General features: G+C 42.8%; 1 protein-coding gene across 1 annotated transcript; it reads right to left on the bottom strand.

Moving 5' to 3' along the window:
- Positions 1–366: 366 nt before the first annotated feature.
- Positions 367–2,969, bottom strand: LOC142150349 (E3 ubiquitin-protein ligase TRIM11-like). Its single transcript, XM_075205547.1, has one exon. It carries the CDS (start codon positions 2,967–2,969, stop codon positions 1,401–1,403), a length of 1,569 nt encoding a protein of 522 aa, XP_075061648.1. The 3' UTR covers positions 367–1,400.
- Positions 2,970–11,800: the final 8,831 nt, after the last annotated feature.

Here is an 11,800-nt window from a genome sequence, read left to right as displayed (position 1 = left end):
CAATAATGAAAAATCAAAACAAAATCTCTCTGAGGAGATAGTAATATAGAAACTCATACCAGATTTCTCTAGGATGATCGCATGTATAAAGCATCTGGAGATAAAATCCGATCCCCAGGATCAAGAGGTCCCGCTCACACCTAACAGACCAACGCGTTTCAACTCAAAACAAGAGTCTTTATCAAGGTCATAAAATGTACATAAAATAATTTTTTACAGTTGCTCCTTGTCACGAACACCCAGCCTGTCCCAGATACAGCAATCTGAACAGCTGGCCGTGACTAGTGTTACCTTAGTTACTTAACAATGGATACACCTTTTCTACCAACACAAAGGATTTATTATGGTGTCCTTAAGTTCACCAGAACCACTTATTAATGTTTCACACTTAAATCACATACACATGTAGCATGAGCCTCCCTGGGCTTCGTACGTTCACAAAGAATCACGGAGAGTACGCTAGATAAAATATGTTTAATCTGAACAATGTTTCCAAGGTTTATTTACAAAAAGGTAATAAACAGACATACAATAGGTTGCACAAATGAGTTTCAGAAAATAAAATAGGAAATAAAATCAGAATCCCTACTTACAAGTTTAGGAATTGGCGTGTGAGGAGTACACATTTAGAAGAATGGCACATTTCAGTTGTGGTAGACCCTCCTCAAAAAAATGGACAATCTGATGTCTGAAACAAGGGATTTTTAAGCAATTTCTTGTTGGCTCTTTAACCCCTACCTTAGGAATATTAATTTTCACCTAAGTTAGATGGATGCCCAAAATGACACAGGGCTTTCGAAGTAAATTATGGATGTCCTGAGACCTAGCATTTATACACGGTGAGAAATACCTTGAATTCTCACTTAATTCTGCTTAAGTAGTTTACAACTTTGGGTTTCAAACTCCTCTGAAATCCTATCTCTCCCTGGTCTGGCTACTTTTAAAAGACCATTGACACTTGCCTAGGTAAGACTAAGGTCAGTTAACAAAATACACTTAGAAAGGTTACATAAAATATTCACAATATTATACATAGATTCAACAGAAAATAACAATCAGTCATTAGATATACTACATTTCATCACACTCCTGATTGAAGTCATGTTATATCATGCATACACAGCTGTCATCACTAGTAATCTGCACTTACACCTAACCTGAAGCTGGAATCGGGCATTTGTACATGTGCTGAGAGCCCCTTTCCCTCCCCGTTCCATCCCTGAAATTGTAGCTGTCGTAAGTTTCCTATGTGCTTGAAGGTGAATTGGAAGCTGCTGCGTATGATCAGGTTCTGGGCATATACAGATTAATTGTGCACATTAATCGCAAGGAATCGCCAGTTACACTCCTTATTGGCCCTGAATCAGATTCCCCTCCCTGTGATGTCACTAAGTAGATTTCTAATATCTCTTTACTCCCCCAGATATCTTTATACAACCTCCTCCTACACATAATGCAGCATGAAGGGGCTCAGTGAAGGTGGCAGTGACGGTGTGTAAGTGTCTGATCGGGTCACACAGAGAATATAAGGACAGCTGTCCAGCCTTATAATCCAGATATATCCTCACTCTATCACAGGGAATATCGTCAGGTAACCAGATCACTTTACTGTCATGTCTCACTGTATACTCATTATAATCTCTACACAAACACCAGGACTTGTTATTATCTCCAATGAGTGATTCATATCCTGCCCTGTCTATACTGGGATAACACATCCCTATGCGCCAGCTCACTGATTTACTGACATCCACTTCCCAGTAATGTCGCCCTGAGAAAAATCTCCAGCTGCTTATTACCTGAGGATAAGACTGAAATCTGTTTGGTGTTTGTGGACGATTCTGGTTTATATCTGACCTGGATGCAGCTTTCCTGTCGCCTGATATATGCATGCAATTAGAAGCTGTGTTTATATTCAGTAATATCTTTGTAGCTTCCTTTACATAAACCCATATATTTATACCTGTTATTATATCAGATAATGTGTGCAATTTCCCTGAGATGAGACCCACATCCAGGTCTCTTACATCATGGACCTGGTCATCATGTCTCTCTCTGTCCTCAGTATCACACAAGTCACCTGTGTCTGGTTCCTGTAAGACAGTCACTGGATCAGACATGTTACACAGCTCCTCAATGTGACGCATCTTCCTGGACAGCTCGTCCTTCTTTATTTCCAGCTGCTGGATCAAATCAGAGACTGAGAGTGAAACGCTCTCTTCCTGTCTGGAGATCTCACTTAGGACTCTCTTCTCTAGGTATTCCAGCTGTCTCCTGATGTCTCTAAACAGGGCAGTGACTCTCTCTGTTACAGCAGCTGCTTTTTCCTGGTTGTCTCTCCTGCGCTCCTGCAGACTCTGGACTCTTTTCTCAGTCTCCTCTCTCTTTGTGGTCAGTTTCTGCAGAACATTTCTCAGTTTCTCCTTCTTCTTCTCAGAGACCTCATCCAGCATCTCTACCAGGTGTCCCCGATGTTCTCCGGCCAAACTGCAGGAAACACAGATACAGGCAGCGTCCTCAGAGCAGTAATACTTCAAAATCTCATCATGGATGGAACATTTTCTCTTCTGCAAGGAAGTGGTGGGATCAATTAAGACATGTTCTGCTGACTTGTTGTGTGTCTTACAATGTATATCACAGAGAGAAGCTTCACACCTGAGGCAGGTTTTAAGAGCAGGTACTGGAGAGTGGACACAATAACTGCAGATTATCTCAGTTTCCTCCTCTGGAATAGAACGGACACGTTCTGCTATGCTGCACAGCTTCCTGTTTTTCTCCAGAACAGGACGATCCTGAAACTCTGCTCTGCATTCAGGACAGGTATAAACTCCAGACCCCTCCTGTGTATCCAGCACACGATCAATACAGACCAGGCAGAAGTTGTGTCCACATCTCAGTGTTACAGGATCTGTATAAATGTTCAGGCAGATGGAACAGTCCAGCTCCTGTCTCAGATCAGCAGACGCCATCGCTGACAGCAGAAGAGAGAAATGAAAGTGGACTCTGACACTCAGACACCAGTGTGTGTGTTTCACATTCTCCACACAGGGTGAGGCTGAGCTTGTTACTCACATTATATCTATAGGCTCAGTTATACTAAGGGTCACTCCTAATACATGCAGGCAAGTGACGCTGTGACAGAGGTGTGAGAGCAGAATACAGTACTATATCTATATACAGACCAGACATACACGCACAGTGTGTGCACAATGCAGAAAGATTATCTCCCTGCAGTGTCGGACTGGGGCATGAAGGGCCCACCGGGGGACTGCAATGCTAGGGGCCCACCAGAGGGGATGTGGTCAGCCATCAGAGGCGGGACCAGACACTAGAGGGGGAGTGGTCAGTCCACGAAGGACAGCTAGCACCATATTGTAGTATCTAAAGAATGCAGTGTGTGTATAAATAATACACAGTCTTGACCTGCCCCTTAGATTGGGCAGAACAGTCACCAAAAATCAGGATTGTCCCACTAGACCAGGCTTGGCTAACCTGTGACACTCCAGGTGTTGTGAAACTACAAGCCCCAGCATGCTTTGCCAATATATAGCAGCTTATTGCTGGAAGGGTATGCTGGGACTTGTAGTTTCACAACAAATGGAGTACCACAGGTTAGCCAAACCTGCACTAGACTCAGAACATTTGACAGACTGTCCTACCTGTTGTTGTCACTTTTACCACCTGTGGCTGCTGGCTTCTTTAATTGCGGCTTGTCTGGATCCTGGAATGTTGAGGGCCCTATTTGAAAAAAATAATGGGTACATTTAGAAACGCCAGCCATCCCTGCCATTAAATCAACAGCACCCACATTTAATAATTAGGCCTCTCTCCAGCCTCAACATTAAAGTAATAGTGCTCACATTTGATAAATAGATCTATTTCCCTCCAACCGACCCCAACATCAAATAGTATTCCCATTTAATAAATAAACCTATTACCCTCCCTCCAAACAGCCCCAGCAATAAATTAATAGCATTTATGTTTAATACAGCCATTTCCCATGACCATTCCCAGCATTAAATAATTAATATTCACATTTAATAGATAGCCCTCCTCCCCACACTCAGCCCCAGCATTAAATTAAAGGTCCCATCACCCCCTCCCTATAGTGTTCTCTGTACAGCCCCCCTCTCTATAGTTTAACATAGGCAGGCCACCCTGATTATAGTTCAGCATAGGCAGCTCCCCCCTCACTATAGATAGGCAGCCCCCCTATGCCACATAGTAGTGCCCCCAAACAATATTACACCACACAGTAGTGCCCCCCACACAGTAGTACCCGAAATTCACATATGCCACGCAATAGTGTCCCCAATTCACACACATATATATACACATGTACATATATATGTCTCATGCTGCAATTAAAAGATATATCCACTAATATTAAATAAAATAAAAACTACTTACCCATATTTTGATTGCTCCAGCCTCTCTGGTCCTTAGTCCTTCAGCGGCGGCGGGAGCATAAGACAGTCAGCTAAAAAGGGTTGTAGGGATAACAGCACTGCTCTAAAAAAAATGTGTAAAGCTGCCAAAGTGGGTCTGAGCGGGACAAATTCCAAAACTGCCCAGTATAGACCAGTAAAGACACAATATTGACCCACGGCGCTAGAAATAACAGCAACAAGATGGAAATGAAATGCAACAAATAACCAAAACAGGTGGTAGTATACAAACAGAAGGCACTTATGTAAATAACCAGAAGGATTTATTAGGCTTGGTACAAAAAATAGGGAAAATGAAGATGTCCCAGGGGTTACATATAAAAATAAAAAATATAAAGTATAGGGGTAAACAATATAAATAAATCCAGAGTATGTATGTCAAGAAGAATCCGAGAAGAATCCAAGTAGGTTCAAGTGGCTATATCATATACACTGTAATAGCACAGAAAGAAAGTAAAAATATATGCTGATAAAAATCACACTTCAAGCGATAAAAATGTAGGGGTAAAAATTGTACCTATATAAAAATGTCCCACTGGGTCCTTCACACGGGTGTCAGAGTCCGTGGAGCCTTCCAGGGCTGCAAACAAGGGCTTTCTCCTTCCGGAGACGGTGCACCGCTGACAGTAGCTAGTTCCAGTGAGATCACCTGCATTTCCTGTACCTTGGAACGCAAGCCTGCGTTCCAAGTGCCGCACTTCCGGTTTCGGGCAGCCGGAACTTGCAGCAGCGCTATAGATCCAGAGAATACATAAAAAATGTATCAGCTGACAGGAGGAGTCACATGATCGCAGCTGTGATCATATTTGAAAGATGACTGGCTGTCACTGGCAGCCAGTCATCTGCAGCAGCAGGGACGCCGAGGAGGACAGCGGGGACGCCGAGGAGGACACCGCCCCCCAGGTGAGCTGGACGGGCTCTGCCCACTTCTAGAAGGGGGTGTGGCCGTAAGACAGCGGGGCCTACCGGTGATTTTTTCCGGTATCCCGGTGGGCCAGTCCGAAGCTGCCTCCCTGTTACACAGTGTTACATTATCAGGTGAAACAGACCCCAGGAAGTGTAGACACTGCTATGAGAAACTAATTCCTTCAATCATATTTCATCTCCTGTAGCATAAAAGGCAATTTACTGTGACCATTGAATACCCCAGCCCAGGTATGGTTTCTTATATGTTCTATGCTGCAGTTAGAAGTAATAAAAAATAAATAAATATATATATAGCCGCAAAAAGGGCAGTTTGCCACTGATTGTTAAAAGAGAGACTGATAGTCGTTATAGGAGTCAGCAGGTTCCTGTTGCGGACAGAGTTAATCCTTCACACTTAGGGGCCTATTTATCACACATTCCCCCGTGTTAAATCCCTGAAAACAACAGTTTTTGGGGCTTTACCGTGAAATTACTATGTATTATTGTAGCATCACAGCAGATATCTCAGATATCTGCTGCTTTACATTTCTCATCCTTTTACTGAGCACTCCCCATAACAGTGTATGGGAAGGAAGTGCTCAGAACTGCTATGTATTAAAGTCTACCTAGAGAAATGTTTCTCTTTTTCTACATGTTAATGTACGTCATCTGAAGCTGGTGCCATCTGAAGCTGGTGCCATCTGAAGCTGGAGCCATCTGAAGCTGGTGCCATCTGAAGCTGGTGCCATCTGAAGCTGGAGCCATCTGAAGCTGGAGCCATCTGAAGCTGGAGCCATCTGAAACTGGAGCCATCTGAAGCTGGCGTACATTAACATATCTGAAATCTTTCGTGGCTGTCAGCTCTGCTCTGAAGAGCATGTGTGGAGGGATCATGTGATCCCTCACTGTCAATCATCCTGCAGTTTGCCGGCCAGGATGTTACTGCGCATGCACCAAGTTTTCGGTCGGTACATGCGCACTAACAAAAAGAAGAAAGAAAAAAAAGAAAAAAGAAAAAAAATAGCTCACCGCCGCTTTCAAAAGTGAGAAAAGACTGCGATGATCAGGTGAGTCACTTCTCAGGGACGGCAGGTTATCGGCACTGAGAAGTTTTTTAATACATAGCCGATACTTTTCAATCCTTATCAAGGAGACACAGATTGAAAAGCATCAAGTGAAAAAACCGAAGGGTCATAAATAGACCCCTTAGATCACAGCCGGAGCACATGGGTGTGACTAATTTCTGGTTTAGGTAGTTCATACTGGGGAGGAAACATAAATAGCTAGATTTGTGTTGTGAGCGGGGGCAACCAACGCTGAACTAGTTGGCCAGTGGCTACTGAGTTGACCGAGTGTTTAGCCAGAAGTAGGGTTGCGGGAAACTGTAAATACTTTTGTTTGTTTGATGCTCAAACTACACCTCTTGCTGTCTGTACTATCCTTACATTCCTGAATAAAGTGCAGCAAAGTGGTTCAGCAAATCTGCGTGAGCATAATCTGATGTGAGTGAGTTATCTCTATAGCTGTGGAATTGGTAGTGCTATATAAATAAATGATGATGATAATTAGAAAATAAAATTAATGTAGGTGTGGAAATTCCTTTTTTCCCTAAATTGAATGGGGTGAAACTAAAAATGCTGCATTTTCCTTGTGTTTGAAGCATTATCAGTTGTGAAAAAGGGTAATAGAATTGCCCCGTAATTGCAGACGTGACAAATGTATGTATGTCATTAGTTTTTTCAGTCTGGAGAACTGCATGTATGTGTCTGGGAACGTTACATTATAAAGCCCATAGAATAGTAATAGATACTGACAATTGCATCCAGTGTCGGACTGGGGCATGAAGGGCCCACCGGGGGAATTCAGTGATAGGGGCCCACTATATTGGGGTGTGGCCAACTTTAGGAGTGGGTGTGGCCAGTAAAGGGGGTGTGGTCAGGCTATGGAGGACAACTTATAGCACTATTTTAAATGTGCACCTTTTGCATTAGACCCTGCCCATTCTACTGGTAGGGAACTACATGGGACCCATTAATAAAACACTTGTGGTTTGGAAGAAACTCCAGTACCAGCTCCTGTCGTCTCCTAATGCACCAAGACAGTTACTTATGATAAGTGCATCATTTGGTTACCTCCAACCCTCGCCTCATATGTTGTTATTGCCCATCATGTATTGAGCTTATTAAAAGCCATTACAAGGGCTACACAAACCAAATAATAACATCATCAATTAGAAGACATAAACTGCACAATTAATTTTTTAGTACAATGGTTACCAACCTGTTGTTGCTGTGACATGTCCTGGAATAAAAGTCAATTCATAAAAAAACAAGTGATTGTAATTCTCAACTAATCTCAGTGAAATCCATCTAATTTCATTTTAAATACGGTTGATATATGCCTATAATACTTTCACTATATCACCCCTAAATTCTAAACAGGACAACCATCAAAAAGAATGCACAATAGGCAAAAGGAAAAATATATAAATATAATTATGTTCTCCTATGCATGTGCCTTTCTACACTAACATACAATATAGACCAACATATTATACAACCCTGAATGATTATATTTTCAACTGGATGCAATTGGAATACTAGACTACATGAAAAGCACCCTTCATTTGCCAGATCTTGTATACACAGTCTGATTATTAAAATGACTCTTTGTTATAATTATTTTTTAAGGACTCTTACAGAATATGCCACTCGTCAAAGACCATACACACAGCATCAGTGCTACTACGGTTGCGTACTTCACCAATGAATGCTTGTTGAGAAGGGAAATTTTAAAAAACAAAAAAATGAACAGAATACAGCCCATCCAAAGCCTGTCACATTTATTCCATATATGCTGGTATGCTGCCAGTGTTGTATGAAAGAGAATATAAATATCAAAGGACGGGCGCAAATGGGGGAAGGGTAAAGAAACACAAGGATTGGGTCAATGAATAAGTCAAGGGGAAAACGGTCCCAAAGTCATTAAAGGATGTTGGTCTTCTAGTTCCACCTATACCGATGTCCCAGATGGTAAACTTACATCAATGTGACCTTTTCTATTCCATACAGTATTTGAATAATGTGTCCTCTTGCTTCAAAAAGCACCACCACGATGTACTTTTACTCCCCTCTAAACCTGTTTCTTCTCCTCACCAGAGTGCACATATGGGAGACCAGGGAGAGAACAGAGAAAGATCTCATGGTGTTTTACGTTCTCTATTTATTAAGTTAAAACATGGGGTTAAAAACACTCACATTTTGTATGTTAAAAAGGTATCTTTCAGTCCATATGTTTCCTCGATCAAACGGCAGTATCCAGCTTCTGTATCCCAGCCACGATCAAACTGGCTGGGCTTCAGATAACCCGGGGAAACTCTGCAGCGTCAGAGGGGGCGTGGTCTATTGCGTCCAGTGTTGCATGAACCTATGATGACCAAACTGACCTTGGATCAGTATGTTGATATCAGGACGTCCTCCTCCCCTGCTCAAACTGCTGAAAAACACACTACCGCGCCTGGGCTCTCTGCATCTGCGCGGTAGTGTGGTTACAGGAGATGTGACCGCCGCCGCCATCTAAACAAAGTTCAACATCAAGCTCCGCCCTAACAACGGAGGGGGCGGAGCTTCAACCCCGCTGGGCCTACCGGTGGATTGACCGGCTGTCCGGCAGGCCAGTCCGAGGCTGATTGCATCCTATTAATAGGAAAGTAGGGGCATTTGTGATCTATACAGTAAAAGACGCGTAGTATAAATATTATACTGAGACCCAGGGGAGGGCTGGCAGACTTTAGCCTGGGGGGCAAGCACACAGCACTGGCCCATAAGTAGCGGCCCATTCTTAAAGTGTAGTTTTTGGTACAATATGTAACACCCCCTTCTGTATTAAGCGTTGTGAGGGTGTATATATATATATATATATTGAACGATGCAGATGCTTCTCACCTCGGTTCTTGGTTTTCAGTGCCTCCACCCGAATCGCTGCTTTCTCTTCTGGGGGGTGTTCAAAAGATACACCAGGGGGAGATTCGGGAATCCCCTGCCCATTATTAACACTCTGTGACAAACTGTGTGCCGCAAAAGCCATCCAGGCACATTTATTGAAAAGGAACCACTAAATGCAGCTTTGTGATTTTATAGAAAAATATACTTTGGTATAATTTGAAATAATAGTGCAAACAATACAATACAGTAAAAAGACAGTGTGGATGAAAGTGGAGCACCACTTCTTACTATGAACACCAGGTTAACACAATAACTCGCAATAAATCAATAATATTAACAGCATACAATATGAACATTAACTGTCACAGCCTTATACACATGGAAAAATATATCAGATACCTTACTTGCTCCTGATACTGGGAATATCTTGCGGGGTGAATGTATATATATTTCCTTATAGCGCTACAATGTACTGCCAAACACACACATCAGCAATATTCAAACATGCCACACAAATGGAGCAGTGCACTGCAAGTTGGGGCCCTTTTGTGTGGATGCAGCATGGCATGGAAGCATCATGTGTCCAGTTTCCAGCTTTTAGAGGTCTTTAAATCACTTGCAGTGAGGTACAGCAGTCACAGTATGCAAACCCTCCTGTAGCAACAACTGTAAAATCCTTTCTTATTTGTATTCTGGGACTTGTAGTTCCACAAATGCTGATTAGACAAACACTGGGTGCACTTTTACCTGCCCACCAATCTGTCCCTAACTCTTCAGCCCTTGTGGCCAGATATAGTTCAAACCCCACTTGAATAATAACAGAAAGGTAAAAATAACCAGTAACTTATCTGCACCAGTGTGTGTCACAGGTCTGAAATTGATTATCTCCAAAATGGCTGACTTGTAAAATGTCCTTCTTCATAGGTGCATATAAACCTCCTCCTACAGCTTTAAACTGTGACTTCTCTCTGCTCAGACCACCCATCCAGGGCCCTTCTGCCTAGGGTCACCTATCTAGACTGGTCACACAGCTCAGTCTCTCCCAGGATGCTCCTCTCTCTCTCTCCCCACCCTCTGGTTTTCTTAGTAGTCTTAGGCCACGCCCCCTTTTTAACAATAGCCTTGTGGGAACTGTAGTTTTTCTTCCTGGACTGGTAAATAGCTATATCCCTCTCTTTTCTTACTGATGCAATTGTGATTATTAGCCCCTGTGTGCTCAAGTCCAACTACAATATCCCCAGGGGTTACAAATATATATTTATCTATATAAAAAGAGGCTATTTTAGTGTTGCTTAATCCATATATATGTTTTTATGCCCAGGCCCAGAGCTGGATTAAGGCTCTGGGAGACCTGGGCACTTTAGACAGGGTAACCCCCTATGATGTAGCATGGTTATCATTTTCGACAAATTCACAGGCAATACTATGAGCACTACTGTTAGATGCACACAGTTCTGCCTTCACGAGCAGTACACGGTGAAGTGGGACATACCTCCCAACTGTCCTAAGCAAAACAGTCACCCAAATTCAGGACTGTCCCTCAAGATTCATGACAGTTGGCACACTGTCCTGCTCTCTCCTACCTGTTCTTGACACTGTCACCACTTGTGGCTGCTGGTTACTTTAGCTCATTTGCTGGTCGTCTGGATCCTGGAATGTTGGAGGCCCTTGTTGGAAAAATAAATGGGTACATGAGATTTAGAAAACTCCAACTGGCCCCAGTGTTAAATCAGTAGCACACAAGTTTTAGAATTAGGCCTCTCCTCCACCCCCAATATTTAAATACTAATATTCACATTTGCTAAATACATCTGTTTCCCATCAACCAGCCCCAACATTATATTAATAGTATTCCCATTTAATACATAATCCTTTTTCCCTCCCTTCAAACAGCCCCAGAAATAAATTAAAAACTTGCAATTACAATTAATAAATAGCCCTCAGCCCCAAAATCAGTCCCATGTTCAATTAATAGCCCCAAACCACCTCACCTTAAGTTATTAAATTAAATAGCCCCACCTATAAATTAAATTGCCCCACCATCACCCCACAAATAAAATAGCACTCATTAAATAATTAGCACCTGTCACGTGGTGCGCCTCCCATGTAACAAGCCGAGGAGAGGAGGAGGGGCCGTGGTCACAGCCAATGGTGAAAAGTGTCTGGTCCCGGAGGAGGGGCCAGCCACCAAATAATAGAGACTTGGGCCGGTTCATGCACCGGCCCAAAATATAAATTTTCTGTCCGGCACGGGGGGCATGTGCCTCCCTGCCCCAGCCCGCCCCTGTGAGTCCCCATGCACACAAGTCTGAAAGGAATTTCATTTTTTTTCCATCCACAGATGCATTAAACCTGAACTGAAGTCTTTTGCGCTGGGTATTTACACAGTGAGCATAAGGGTTCTAGGTAAGTAGGTGTAAAAATGTTCTCACTCTTCCTCTGCAATGCTCAGTATAGTAATCAGTGCAGAAATACAGAGGTTACATTGTATCATCTCCCGGT

This window comes from Mixophyes fleayi, chromosome 4, assembly GCF_038048845.1.
Source record: "Mixophyes fleayi isolate aMixFle1 chromosome 4, aMixFle1.hap1, whole genome shotgun sequence".
Lineage (NCBI taxonomy): Eukaryota > Metazoa > Chordata > Amphibia > Anura > Limnodynastidae > Mixophyes > Mixophyes fleayi.
Note: the sequence above shows the minus strand (reverse complement) of the source record. Positions and strands in the feature narration are given on the sequence as shown.